Here is a 16,042-nt window from a genome sequence, read left to right on the forward strand (position 1 = left end):
TTTTGCTTTCCTTGTTTCTGATGCTCTTCCAAGTTACATATGGGCTTTAAAGACTTGGAGCTAAGACCCACAAATTGAAAAAAAAATCTTGATCTTGTATTTGTGCCTCTGGGATACTCATTCCTTTCCTGCTATAAAGTAATTTCACAGCTATAATGAAAGATGATGTCTTTACAAAAGAGAATACCTGAATAGGGCTAACCTAATCATAGGAACCCTTAGAATCTGGATCTAGACTCATGAAAAGTCAGAAAGGCTCATGATATGAACAGACTTAATATGAGTGAGTCTTTGATAATGGCACTGCAGACAAAGAGGGATGCCTTTCAAACCATGATCAACTTCTCAACTTAGATGTTAAAGAGCTTCTGCTGAGATCACAGACACACAATTACTAGGCTTGTGGTTTGAGTGTGAGGGCTAATTAGCTCCTGAACTGATGGTCAATTGTTTCTCAGCCACAAAAATAGCTAGTAGAGAAATCACAGCATCGTGTGCTATTATAAGATGATATATATATATATATATCATCTTGCTACCAAACAGCTATCCTGATGGATTACTGACATCATTGGTGTGGCATATAAAATGTTGTACCTGCATCCATTTTCTACCACAGTCAGCTGCCTAAATGTATGCAGAAACATACAATCAATGCTGAATTTTGTTCCACAAAACACAAATATAAACAGATTAACTTTAATGAAGGTCATTGTTTGTCTTGATTGTATCCACAGCCATAATCAAGGATCACTGAAAAAACTATAGAATGGCATTCTATAAGAGACAGGTAAGAACTGAGGGTAATCAAAATAGACCTGAACTCCACTACTGTCTGCAACCTAGATGAAGATTCCAGATGTTTCAAAGACCCAATTCAGATATTTATTTTCATGCAAAAAATTGATAGCAGTTACTGGGACAATTCTTCACAGACCTTGAAAGAACAATACAAAATATTATAAGGAAAAACAAAAAAACCCAGGATAGCCAAAACAACCCTGTACAATAAAGGATCTTCCGGAGGCAACACCATCCCTGATTTCAATCTGTATTATAGAGCTATAGTCCCGAAAACAGCTTGTAATTGGCACAAAAATAGACAAGTAGACCAATGGAATCGAATTGAAAACCCTGATATTAGCCCATACACCTACGAATGCCTGATTTTTGACAAAGAAGCTAAAATTATACAATGGAAAGAAGAAAGCATCTTCAACAAACGGTGCTGGCATAATTGGATGCTGGTGTGCAGAAGACAGCAGATAGACACATATTTATCACCATGCATGTTATTCTAAAAGAGAGTGAATATTTTTCAATTTTTCATCTAATTGGGTGTTCATACTGCTTAATTCTATGTGTATGCTAAATAAGGATTCAATTCTAAGTATCAGCTCAATACCATTTATTGGGTATATTGATCTGCTGGGGAATTGTTCCTCAACAAATACCAAACACTATTTATTATAAGACATAAATATAAGAAGGTGAATTCTTTTGATACAAAATCATAGTCACCATTAATGAGGTAAACAGTAGAGTGAACAATCTCAGTCTCCTCATATGAAAAACAGAAGATAAGACAGCAAAGAGTGATGTGGCCCAGGAACATGAGGCATAAATTAGATATTCTACATGATCAAACATCATGTTTTCTCTAATTTGTGGATCCGGTATTATTATACATACTGTGGTAGTTTGAATAGTATTGGCCCCCATAGACTCATATATTTGAATGTTTGGCCCTTATGAGGTATGTCCTTGTTGGAGAAAAATGTGTCAATTTGGGGATTTATTGTGGTGAATAACTAATACGCAGTTCGTGAAGTTAAAATAACTTTTAATAGGTAAATGCCAACCAACAAGAAGCCAGAGTGTGACAAAGCAGCAAGGAAGGAGAGCCACTATGTGCCTTGCCTGTCCCTTTAAACCTCCTACATGTCACCCTGACATCACCTTGACCACAACCTGTCATGCATGGTTTGGGCACACCTGTAGCCAGTCCATAGGAAGCATGGTTACAGTGTCTCCCTATAGGGGTGGGCTTTTATGTTATAAAATCTCAAGCCAGTTAACTTCTGCTATCTCCAGATAAGATAAAGAACTCTCAGCTACCTAGCCAGCACTAGGTCTGCCTGCATGCTGCCATGCTTCCCACCATGATGTTAATGGACTAACCCTCTGAACTTTAATCATCCCCAATTAAATGTTTTCCATTATAAGATTTGCCAATGTCGTAGTGTCTCTTCCAGCAATTATACCCTAAATAATGACAGATTCCTAAAACTTTCTCTGTGTGTATGTGTGTGTGTTTATGTTTATGTTTGAATGTATGTGGGTATGTGTGTATGTCACATAAGAATATAAGAGCAACTATGGGAATGAATGGGGTTTGTTGCAGGTAAGAGGGGAGCCAGAATGGAGAAAACAAGGGGGAATGAATATTGTCAAAATATATGTCATTGTTTTTGAAACTCAACATTATATATGACAAAAAACAAAGTTAACCAAAAGGGAGAACTCAAGGGAAGCTGTCAGGAGTCCAAAACTAAGGGAGATTTCCAGGGTCTGAGAAATGCAAAAGCCGAGTTCTCTTCTAGATCTATCAGTGGGAATACAACCTGCTATACTATTGACTTCTGCCCATGAAAACAAATTGAGCTTTTTGCTTCTGAATTATACAATAGTTAATCATGTTCAACCCACAGATTTTGTGGAGAGGAAATGAAAAATAAAAATGACTCAAATGTTTTTACTTACATTTTTCATAAAGATCTTTCAATTCAAAGGATCTAGAAGGCCATCTGTTAACTAATTTTCTGTTGAGTTCTGCATCAGTGAGTCAGGCACACAACCTCTCAAGCAGAGGCAGAAGTGTACAGGTCCAGGGCTGTGTGTAGTGTAGACAGCTGGTGAGACCCTCAGAGGAGGTTTATGTTACAGGCTGAAACACTGTGAGAGGATAACTGCTATACTGCATACAGTAATAGTCTGCCAGATCTTCATCCTGGACACTGCTGATGGTGAGAGTGAAATCTGTCCCAGACCCACTGCCTATGAATCGATCAGGAACCCCAGTGTACCGAGTGGATGCTGAGTAGATCATCAGTTTAGGAACCTGTGCTGGTTTCTGTTGGTACCATTGTATATTGCTGCCCACATTCTGACTGGACTTACAACTCAGGGAGACCGTGTCTCCTACAGATGCTGATAGTGATTTTTGAGACTGGGTCATCACAATATTCCCATAAGTACCTGCAATCAGAGACAATGATTATACACATATTCACACAAAGACTTCATGGTACAACTCTTAAAATTTAAAATTTTTCTAATGGCATTGTATCTGCATACTATTGCCTTCCTATGGAAAATAGCTGTTTCTCTACAAATAAATTAATTTGAAGATATTATAATGCATTTAAATGTCTCACCAGACAACCAGAAGAGCAAAAATGTGAAGATTTGTGTCTGTGACTCCATCTTCTTGTCTATGACTGTCTGGTAAAATTTCAGTTCTCAATGCCAAGGCATGGTTTGTAAATATATGGAGATATGGGCTTGCCTGTAAGGACCTATGCAAAGCAGTTAACAAATATGTAAGTAAATTGCATCAGCACTGGGGTGGGTGAGTATCCAGCTCAAATCAATAGTCATAAATACCATCAAATAGAATAAACAATCACTCAGAATGAAGTTAATACAGAAGCCCAAGTACCAACATAGAGCTCTCACACCAAAAATGGCTAGATGTTCTCATGACAGGCTTCCATTCACAGTCAAAGACATTTGTAGAAGGTGAGTTTTACAGAAATCGTAATAGAAATATCTTTGATTACAATTTTGAGAAAACAACATATCTTGGAAAATAACAGAAAGAAATGAAAGAAACAGGGGAAGTTGAAAGGGTTGAAGGATGGAAAGAAGAGGGAGAGCAGTAGAGAGGAAGGAACAAAAGAGGAGATGGAAGTTTGGACTGTAGTGGGAGGGAATATGAGGGGAGGAGAGAGGGAATAGAAGAGAGAAAAAATATAAGTATTTTAAAAGAACATTTTTTTGGCTTGACCTAGATTTCTTTCCAAGAACTCACATGATAGTTCTCAGTCATCCATAATTTCATTTATGACACTCACATGGCACACATACATGCATATATGCAGTTTGAAATGTGAGTCCTTTGCTTATGTCCCAGCTACCATGTGTGCTGCCCACTGCCTCTATTCTGCCATTATGAACTCTAACCCTCTGACAGCCCAAATGAACCCTTTATTTACAAGTTGTCTTAATCATGGTGTCCCATCACAACAATATAAACATAACTAATAAAAGTAAGAATCCATCAACAGAATATTACAATTGTAAGATTACATACTCCTAACATGAACAATTGTATGTGCTTTATATGACTATCACTTCCTGCTGTACCTGTGAGCTCCAAAAATTAGTTGACTAATTTGTTTTTAAGAAATATATAGGTGATATTAGTTAGCATTTTGTTTACATGTGTTCTTAGATTTTTCCCTTAGTAAAAATTAAATTATCTCATATATATGAGATATAAGCCTGAAGGTCAGAATCTATCAATGCAAAAACACACATTCTTTAGTATGGAGTGAGGTATCTGGGTCTCCACATTTGAAAGCAGATGTGAAAACTTCAGAGTGATACATGACCCATAAAAAAGAAGCAGGGACCAGATATACGGTTTAGAAACAGAAAAGCACACAGTGATTCCTTCCAGCACTGCATCCTCTCACCTGGTACCCAAAGCAGCAGTACACACAGCAGGAGAGCAGCTGACCTCATCTCTGAGACCTGGACTAGAGGCTGCTTCTTTGGCACTGCAAGCTGTCTTCAAAGATGGTTGAACAATCTGCACTATGGCTAAAGTCTCAATATGCAAATCAGCTCAGAAGAGTTTGACTTGATGTTCACAGGACAACTGCTCTTGTGTCACCCTATGTCAGTTAGGATTAGCAAAGAAGTACCTAGAGAATTTTAAATGTATCCAAGTGACTTTTGTGGAATCCTCATGTTCCGTATTTTTGAGGTTCCATGTGGGGAGTGCACTCTCACTACTCTACTTTGAAGGGTGTGAGTTTCAGGAAAACAGTGGTCTCTCAGAATTAAGCTGAAACATGTCTTTATTTTTACTTTTGTATATTGTCTTTATACATTTGTCTGTTTATCACACTTGTGCCTGATGCCCTTGGAATCCACAACAGGGAATTGAGTGCCCTAGAAATAGTGTGATTGTTGGCTGTTGACTACAATATGGTTGTTAGGAACAGAACACATGTCCTCTGCAAGTCCAGAAAGGACTCTTAACCACCTCTAGCCACAAACTATTTTTTCGTGTGTCTCATCAACTTATTTTGCAGTGTGATACTTCTCACTAAGAGAAAATTAGCATAGAGAAATTAAGATACAGATCAAGGTGTCATGGTTAAATGAGAAGGGGGATTGGCTGCACTAAGAGGCTTTCATGTAAATGTCATCAGGACCAGAAAGGGCAGTGAGCTGTGAGCATGGGATGAAGAAGGAGGTTGGGAACATAAACTTAGAATGAACAGGCAGCACTGAGGATAAGTCATTTCTCTCAATCTTCTCACTCCAAAGAAAATGCTGACTCCATCCAATACCTTCATAAACAAGGGAATATTTTACCATGTAAATAGTAACAATATCTCAGAATCCATAATTCCTGTCAATCAGAATCCAGCTTAGGAGTCCCATCTTTCTCTCTGCACAGAGTGACAGATATACTGGCAATGTCCCTAAATGTCCCTAAACAAAGTGGATAATGATGCTGAGCTTTGTGTCCCTCTGGAAAATCACCATCAACTCCACATGGGACTACAGCCTTTATGACAAAATCCAGGTTAGCTGAGAAGTGATAATCTTTCATAATTAGTATTTTCCTCCTCTGTGGCAGGTATACTGAAGGCATTGAAATCTTTGGAAAACATTGTAAACAATATGAGGGAAAGTCAAATGTTTCTGTTTCCTGGTGTTTGACAGTGAGAAACATCTTAAAGCCTGACATCACCCCATACCCCCAATGTAAATCAAGGAACTGAATGAAGCTCAGTGATCCATAACCAAGGACTAAAGCTCTTTGCATCTTGACTCTCCTAGGAAGGAACTTGATCTATAGTCTTGGTCTCCTGGCTACTGTTTTATTTACTGGTGGAACATGCATGAATATAGGGCCATTGGGAATGTGTGAGGTCGCTAACACTGTGCTCATGAGAAAACTCTCCACAAGATGCTCATCTTTGCTCCACACACCTCTCTGTCCTGATGTTCTGCCTCACCACAGACTCACACAAGGTCTTTCTCCCATGGAGCAGAACCTCCAAAACTGAGTCAACATTGAACTCATTATATCATTCTTTTTTAATGACTGAAACAGTGATGGCACTCACAGGGCTTCACACTTTCAATATTATTCAAAGCAAGAGATACTTAAATGATCATAAAACTGAATATCACCAACTGCATGTTTCATTTGATGTTATTGAGATGATTTTCACAATTGCTTTTCCAGCTCTTTGAGCAACGATTCTTAGATATTAATATTGATTGCATCCACATAATACAAGGTTACCACAGCCTGGGGTGCTTTCTCATTTAATGACTATGGGGAGTCTTTCCATCGTTTATCTTCAACTTCATTTTTGATATGCCGTGTCTTTAATTTCTTTAAGGTAATTTATTTTGAAGTTGTGAATGAAATTTCACCCAGCTTCTTTCTTGGTAAGTTTGTTACTCTTACACAGAAAAGTTACTGAATGTTGTATGTTGCCTCTAAAACCTGCTCTTTGTTTATGTCCTGACTTTTGCTGCAAGTACTTTAAATCTCAGAGTTCTCTGGGGGAATTTTGAGAGTCTTTTAATTATAAGAACATATTGTTATAATTTGACTTCTTCATTTACTATTTATATCCTTTGCATTTCTCCCTCTTTCCTTTTTTCTGTGCCTGGGATTTGACCATTACACCGAATGGGTACACAAACTTTTCTCCCATTTCAGATTTGAGAAACAATGCTCTGTTTTTGCCCATTTAATATCATTATATTGAGTAACTGCAAATTTCATTCAGAAACCCATTTTTATTGTATTTTTCAAATTCCATGATGAATAGGTCTGTTAATAAACTTCAGCAGTGTCTAACAGGCATTGTAAAAATTGCTTAGCTGAGAATGACCCAGATCTGTCACACTCTTAGTATCCACCGCAGCTTTTGCCACCAGGACCCTGGTCTCTAGATCAATAAGTTCCAAAGATGTGGACATATATCTAAGCCTCTTGAGCTGTCACACATAAAGGTCCCATAGCAGCTCTCTTGATGCTTCAGATGCATGAAGTTGCTGAAACCTCTCCTGTGCACTCTCCCATTTCATAATAAGGGCTGCAGGCTTCTGAGGTCAGGCAAACAGAACTGCAACCCAAGGTTATTCAACTTCATCATAGCCTTCTCAGCATTCTCTTCAACAAAACGTTTTAAGAAACATGTTCCCAGCCAAGTGGACTTCCAGGTTGCTGCAAACATTCAACTCAACCAGTATTTTGGTTCCACATTGGTGAAGACTTATTCAAAGAACCCATCACAGTGCTAGTGTGTTTCCATGTCATTCACAGAAAAGTGTGTGCCTATTCACTGTTTGAGGAATTTTTTGTTTTCAAATCAAGATGGTCTGGCAAAATTTTTTTGTGCAATTAAGAACATTTGTCTCTGTGACAACATGCTCCAATTCTGAAAGAAAATGAACACTGACTTTGTCTATCACAGATCAAAGCCAAGTATTCTCCCATCTTTCCAGAGAAGCTTCAGACAGGACTGCAGATGCAGCTGATTGTGCCCTATATTCTTTTTATAGTCAGGAAACATCCTTCGACTCCTGGTCCTGTCTGGGATTTTTTCATGAATTTAGATGAGTTTTCTGCACTGATTGAAATGATGATAGGATTTCTTCTTTTTAAGCACTGTGTTAAATTGCAGTTAGCATCTTTGCTTTTGCCCGAATCATTCATCCCTGAATGGAAACCAACTAGGTTAGAGTGTACAGTACTCTTAATGTGTTCTTAGATTTTATTTTTCAAGAATTGGGTTGTGTCCTTATGTTAATAAGAGAAATGGGTCTCACCTTATCTCTGTCTGGCTTATCCCCATTCTATCTTTATTTTGTCATCTGGGACCATACAGTAAACTTCATGTGTTTCTTCCTTTTCTATGTCATGTAACATTCCTTGGAGACTTAATGTAAGTCAGCTCTTCATTAAAGTTCTGGAAGAATTCCACAGAGAATCCATACATTATGATATTCACTCTTTTTAGAGAAATTTTATTATCCTTTTGATAGATTTACTTTCTTTGTTTCTATGGAATTTGTTGATAAATTTTCAATTTAACACTGTTATATCATATGTGTCGATACACATATCCATTTCTTATAGATTTTCCAGTTTGGGGGAGTATAAAATTTCAAAGTACTCCCCAGAAATCACCTGGATTTCATTTGAATCTGCTTCAAGCTCCTCCTTTCTACCTCTAATTTTATTAATTTTGTCTGCTTCTCTTTCCCCAAGTCAGTTTGCATGCTGTTGTTCATCTAAAGACCTGCTCTTTTGATAATTTCTGTATTGTTACTTAATGACCATTTTTTTAAATTTCTGCCCAGATATTTACAACTTCTTGCCAATGATTACCTTTGAGTTTGACTTGATCATTTCAATAGACCTTAAGGCTTATCATTAACTATTTGAGATATTTCTGAATTTGGTCTTTACGGGTTTGAATGTAGCCATTCACAACCATAAGCTTTCATCTCAGCAGCACATAGCTACCTCGCAAAGATACTGGGATGCTGTGCTATCATTTTCATTTGAATTGTTTGTGTCCTCTCCCTGACTTCTTCAATAAATCAATGGTAATTCAAAGTGCTACTGTGCAATCCCAAAATAGTTATTTAGTTCCTGTACTTTCTCTCTGTACTGATTTCTATTTTCCTTTAGATTTTCTTGTTCTTGTTAAGACTTACATTGTGGCTTAAAATGAAATCTATTTTTAGAATGTTGATGGGCTGATAAAATTATGTATATTATACATGTATACATGATAGTTGAAATATATTTTAACTGTGATTTGTGTTCATTAACTACTCTTGCAGTTTAATTATAAAGTTTCACTAGTGATTTTCAGTTTGTATCTAAAGATGACAGTGGTGTTGTGAAATTGCCCTCTGTTATTTTATCAGGACATATCTGACCTATGTGTAGATGGAGGTTCTGTCCCACCTGGTTTCACAGCCATTTTGCTCCAAATAAAAACAATGATGCTTATATTAATTATAGGCTCAGGCTTCTTACTGGCTAGTGCTAACTTAAGTATTAATCCATAGCTATTAATCTATCTATTTAAAAATGGCCTTATCTCACCAGAGAATGCCCTAGCACGTTGCTCCTTCAGAGGCTACATTGCATCTCCTGCTGGCTTCTCTCTGTGTCCTCTCCCCAGAATTCTCCTAGTCTGGTAGCCCTGCCTATCTTCCAGCCTGGCTATTGGGCAATCAGTGTTTTTTCATCAACCAATAAGAGAAACATATAGAGAAGCAGATCCCTCATCATCTATGTCTATTGTATATAGCTTTGTCTTATAAAATTTGAGTCCCAAAGTTTGGTGTGTATACATTTGGAGTTGTTACGTAACTTTTGATGTCTCATTTCCTTTATTGTTTTCTTTTTCTGTTTGAGTCAGCACTACTTGGGTTCTAACATACCAGATATCAGCAGAGCTTTGCTAGCTTGATTTGGGACCCCATTCTCTTAGTTCATTTACTTCCATCATTTGACTCTCAGCATATGTGTATCATTACCAGTTGGGCATGTTTCTTGGAGAAAACAGACAGTTGGGCATAGATTTTTAACCTAATCTTTTTATTGGTGAATTGAGGTCACATAAGGTTATTAGGAGATATTAATTTATTTCTATAATTTTGTTAGGGTGTCTTGGTGGATTAGATAGTTGGGTTTTTTTTTGCTTCCTTTATCCCTACTTCTCAACTACATTGAAGCTTTATTGCTTACACTGTTGGATATACCGATATCCCTGATCTTAATAACCATTGCTCATCCATTCCTATCAGGATGTTTACATTTTCCTTTGTTCTCATGATTGAGATGGTCTTTGTTATTTTCTATGTGCATAGTGTTTGTATTATATCTTCTGCAGTCCTGTCTTTCTGGTCTTGAAATTCTTTAGTTTGTGATTTTCTTGAAATCTCATTTTTCCTTCAATATAAAATACAATGTTGCTGGACATTTCTAAGCTATTATTAGGACATGAAATATACTGTTCCATTATTTTTGGGCCTTTGGAGTTTGCAATGAGAGTTCAGATGTCACTCTCTTGTGCATGTCTTTGGAGTTTTTCCATTATATATTTTGAGATTGATTCCTTACCTTGCATGCCTTTTACACACTAGATGTGATCTATGACATGGGAAGGTTCTACTTTGGTGAGGTCTATTTAGGAAACTAAATGCCTTTTGTGTTAGTCAATTGTTTCTATGCATAGGAAATTTTCTGTTCTCATTTCATTCAATATGTTCTCCATGTCTTTGTTTTTATTTTTGCTCTTCTACATATTATGATTGCTGGGTTTGGTCTCTTCATCCTGTGCTACAATTTCCTGACATTATGGTCATGCTATTCTTTTACAAAGTTATTGATATTTCAGTGAAGTATTTCTTCTAGTTCTATCTTGAGGCAAGATAGTCTTTCTCCCATTTTATTGAGTCTGTTGATGACTGAAATTTTTAATTTCCAGCATTTCCATTTGTGTTTTCTTCCGTTTCTGACTTGCTCTGCCCTTTTGCTAATTGTTTTTATCCATTTTGAGGATTTTATCTACAAAGAATTAGCTAGCATTTTTCATTTCCCATATGTGATTGAACAAAGTCATCCCAAGCATCCACATCTAAGTAACTTATAGATTAACAGAGTGTGAGGAACCAAGCTATTTTTCCCAGCCAGTTCATATACTGGCAGGCTTCATATTGCAGTTACATTATTATTTATTTTGAAAGGTATTGGGAATCTTAAAAGAATCATAAACCTAAACTTTTCTATATAAAAAGAATCAGTCAGATGTATTTTAAATCTCCAGGGTGTATACCCACTCATCATCAGATTTTTATGTCAGAAAGTTGAGTGTAGAATTTGGCACAAGGATTTATATATCATCTTTCATCACCAATCAATCCTAGCAAGAAAGGAATGTCAGCTAATTATAATTGGACTGCTTTGTTCTTGTTCCATGACCTTAATGAATCCCTGACTCAGTTATGTGGCTTTCTAAAATTTTAGATCGTCTTCTAAGGTTTTTCAAAGCTATTTGATAAAAAAAGCCATCATATTCCATAACCTTAAGTTATTTTCAAAGCTTTGTTTCAGCTATGTTGCACTCTGAAATCTTTGGACACATCTCCCAATATTAACTTGAAAAGAATTTAACCTAGAGGGGCTAATGGGAATTAATCGTTTTTCTTCAGCATTAACCCAAGCCATAGTCTGTAAGCTCCTCAGTAGAAACTCTTGTTCTAACTCTGTGACACTTCCTTGTTTTATCTTTTATCCTCTGCAGCCTTTATTTTATAGGAGGCAGGGGAAACATTCATCCTACCTTTTATGTTAATTTTCCCACTTATGTAAGCTCTATCATAATCCTTACTATTTTTACTAAAAACCATCCATCATCAAAATCCTATTTTTAAAAAACCCTCTAGAGTCTAGAAAAAGCAAGAAGCATAGTCTTTCTTAGAGCCTCAATCTTAAATAAAGTGTACCATCATCATCACTTCAAGCCAAAAAAAATCTTTATTTTGGATATCTGAACTTCAGAATTACAAAAAGTAAATTTCTCATATTCAAACAACAGAGTTTGTGGTAAATGGTTACAGAAAAAGGAAGATTATACTGAGTTATTTCAGCATTTATTTACAAAATTTTTCATACCAAAATATATAAGAGACATTGCTGGGCTCTTCAAAGTTTTTCAACACTATTTCAAACATACTGGCTCTCAGGTAGAAGGAGGAACTGTGCAGGTCCAGGGCTGTGCAGGATGCAGGCAGCTGGTGAGAGGTGGTTTTTTTGGAGGTTGAAGAACTGTGAGAGGATAGTTGTGATATTGCTGACAGTAGTAATTTGCCAGGTCTTCCTCCTGGACACTGTTGATGGTGCGAGTCAAATCTGTCCCAGATTCACTGCCTATGAATCGATCAGGGACCCCAGAGACCCTAATGGATGCCCAGTAGATCAGCAATTTAGGAGCCTGGCCTAGTTTCTGCTTCTACCAGACCAAGTGGTTCTTCTGGTTGGAGCTTAAATAAAGACTCTCACTGGACCTGCAGCTGATGGTGACCTTCTCTCCTGGTGACACAGCCAGGGAGGATGGGGTCTGTGTTATCACAATATCTGAATATGAACCTACAATCAGGAATACATAATGAAGAGGCATAATACATAAACATGGGTTGTATTAGCAGTTTAAATTTGTCATTTAATAACTTTGCAATGTAATATTGTCAAAATGTTATTATGTAAGAAATATTGAACCCTGGCACACATTGCAAATTTCATATATATATATATATATATATATATATATATATATATATATGATGTGAAAAGATTGCAATATTTTTGAATTTCTCACCAGACACCCAGAGGAGCAGGGACATGAAGACCTGGGTCTGTGACTCCATGTTACTCCCTCTGCTGTCAGATGTGGCTCAATTCTCACTGAAAAGGTCTGGTTTATAAATTCTGAGCAGCTGGGATTGGCTGCAAGAGCTCATGCAAATAAGTCAGCAAATCTAAAAGTAAATGCCTAGGCAGTTATGTGAGAGTGGGTAGTGTCAATCAACAGGCAAAAATAAGATCACAAAGAGTGTGAGCAGTCACTTAAACCATAATAAGAGATACAAGCAGTTTGTGGATGAAGGAAGTTCCCAATCTCAAGGTCAAGAATATGACATATGAGCAGCTCTACCCTATAGGGGAACCTGTAGCCATGCCTGCTTAGGGGCTGGCTATAGTTATGCCTAACCATGCCTGCAAAGGCATGGTCAGAGTGACATAGAGTGAGAGGTTCAAGGCTGCATTTCACTTTCGATTTTCTTTTTCTTCTTGCTGTACAGACTGCTGCCGTTTGCAGGATGGCTAGGTAGCTCTGTAAATAAGGCTTTTCCCTACTAAATACCCTTATATTTCTACCTGACACTGTATTGGTAATTTCCCACTTTATCTGTTGTCTGGAGTGGGACCTTGGCCCCATTTGAGACAGCCTGCCCCCCCTCCCTCCCACTCCTGGCAGCAGACTAGGCTGGGAAAGCCTCTTCTCTCCACAGGTGCTCCCTGCTAGCAGCCGACTCGCTGCCGCTGACCTACTCAGAACCATCCTCCCAGCTTGGGGACAGTTTCTAGCTGCCTAGATTCCAGTAGGCCTCTGCTCTCAGCAGCTGCTTGTGAAGTAAGGCGCATCTCTTTCAGCGGTTGTGGCCACAAGGCCATATACTCTCTAAGATAAGCACAGCCGCTTTTGTGACCTCTCTCCATGGCTACCACACCCTTGCCTGACCCACCGTTGCCAAACACCACACTAAGTAGCTGGACACCTGTGCCACCTGCTGGTCAAAGATAGTTACTGCATCTGGAGTAGAAATCAGGTAAAATTATGCTGGAATATTTATGATTTGTTAAAATTGGTAATATTTTTGCTTATTACATGAATTCAGTGTTTGGTAGGATGCTAATTTGCCAATTACCAGCCTTTATGCCATATTGGCAGTTAGCTTGCTGGTGCAAATAATATTACTAGCCAGAGGGCTCAGGAACAGGGACAGAGATAACCTCACCACCTGCTTGCAAGAAATAACAGCTTTACACAATGAGGTTTTGGAGAACAGATTAGGTCAGACCACAATTGTGCAGCAAGTAGAACAGAAATTGGATGATAAGCTTGGCTGTGTCCAATACGCTAAAGACAGAGCTGTCTGTTACCCAAGATGAGATGCAGAGTATTAATGATAAGATAAACACAGAGATATCTTCCATGTCTGAGGCGTAGGAAGATAGGCTGTCAGAAGACCATGATGAGCAAAAGAATATCTGTAGCCAGCTAGAAATTCAGATAGGCAATGTTACCCAGAAACTAGATGCAAAGGTAAAAAAATACCCAGGATAGGGTTGAAAAATTGGTCAATACCATTCAATCAATTATTGAAACATCTAAGGTAGCAGATCACAAATTTGAGTCTAGATTTGAATGTCTGGAAGATAATTTATAGTACAGGGCTGACAAATTACATAGGTCCATACAGTCGATTACTGAGGACACAAAAATCAGCAAATCATGACCTCGAATCTAGACTCCAATACCTAGAAGGCAGTTTCCATGCCATCCAGATGCTGCCTAAGGATGATTGTATTAAAGACCTAGAAAAAAGTGTAGAGGAGCAGTTAGAGTAATTTACAGATTCACCAACATGCTTGGAATCTTTTATGATTAAGGAGATTGAAACTTTTCATAAGGATATCATTGCTAGGCTTAAAGATCATTGCGATGCCTCAGAGGCAGAATCACACCAATCTGAGGTACCTACTCCACCCAGATATCATGACTATTCCACTAAGGTTATTACTCGTATACCATTGGTGTACCCAGCTACCATGGTAGAAAAGCCAGCATCTAAGAAACACCCTCATGGATGGATGGTTTATGAATGGCAACCTATACAGCTGAAGGATTTTAAGACTATTAAAGAATCAGTTGTCTCATATGGCCTCCATAGTCATTATGTAAAACAGCTATTACATTGATAGGCAACCTTCAACAGGGTGACATCCACAGATTGGGAATGATTGATTTCAGCTGTACTTGAGAATTCATGCCAAATCCAGTGGAAAGCATTGGTGAGGGAAGAGGCAAAGCTCCTTGAGCATCAGTGAATAAAGGAAGGTTTTGAAACCCCTCTAGATAAGCTTCTTGGTCAGGGTATTTATGCTAACCCACAGGCTCAGGATGAATATGATGACGATATACTGTCCCTATGCAGGAAAGCAGTATTAAATACCTGGGATAAGGTACGTGAGGAAGGAGAACGCCTAGAAGCTTATACCAGAATAGAACAGGGACCTACACAACAATTCCAGGCCCTCTTACAAAGGTTAAATAGGGCAGTAGAATTACAGGTAACTGATCCAGAAACAAGACAATCACTTATATATACAATAGCTTATGAGAATGCAAATCTAATATGCAAAAGAATCCTTTTGCATTTAAAGATCATATCAGCTCCGCTAGAAGAATGGGTTTGTATGTAGCCAACATTGATTATAATGCCCAAGATACTGGAGCTTGGATAGGAGAAACCATTTTGAAAGGTTTTAAAAGGCCACAGGAAAATAAAAGTTCTAGAGGTGAGGATACAAGGGCTTGGGAAGGAGAAGGACCTTATAGAGGCCAACATAGGTACCAAGAGGCTAGAGTTTACTACTACTATGAACCAGAACCTTGGGTAGGAAGAGCCTTCCTCTGGAGACCACGAGGGCGCCAGGAACCTAAATGTTTCAACTGTGGTAAAATGGGACATACTAAGAGAAACAGTAGACAAATGAATTCTTACAATGCCTCATACAGAAGGCCACTGCCTTCTGGATTGTGTAGAAGATGTGGTAAGGGCAGACACTGGACCAATGAATGTTAATCAACCAGGGACATGCAAGGAAACCCCTCAAGGCCAGGAAACCCTGAAGGGGGACTCAATAAGGCCCCCATTTTGAGAAAGGTCGGGTCATTCCAAATAGCTGTGGGAGACAATCTCTCAAAGGACAAAGAGTTCTTTGCCTATTTTGAAAAATGATACTGCTGTAGATAGTAGTTTGAATAGTGATGAAGAATCAAGTATGAATGGGCAAAATGAGAAATGCATATTTTGGCAAGCTTCTATTAATGATAAAAGGCCTCAGTTG

At 38.0% G+C, this 16,042-nt stretch overlaps 1 pseudogene and 1 gene segment (V, D, J or C); both read right to left on the bottom strand.

Moving 5' to 3' along the window:
- Nucleotides 1-2,935: 2,935 nt before the first annotated feature.
- Nucleotides 2,936-3,492, bottom strand: LOC113838340. The segment is given in 2 exon segments: nt 2,936-3,258; nt 3,438-3,492. Coding segments are annotated over 2 exon segments (372 nt in total).
- Nucleotides 3,493-8,492: 5,000 nt separating this feature from the next.
- LOC118239298 lies at nt 8,493-12,774 on the bottom strand (annotated as a pseudogene).
- Between the last annotated feature and the right edge of the window lie 3,268 nt (nt 12,775-16,042).

Source organism: Cricetulus griseus, chromosome 8 (genome assembly GCF_003668045.3).
Source record: "Cricetulus griseus strain 17A/GY chromosome 8, alternate assembly CriGri-PICRH-1.0, whole genome shotgun sequence".
NCBI lineage: Eukaryota > Metazoa > Chordata > Mammalia > Rodentia > Cricetidae > Cricetulus > Cricetulus griseus.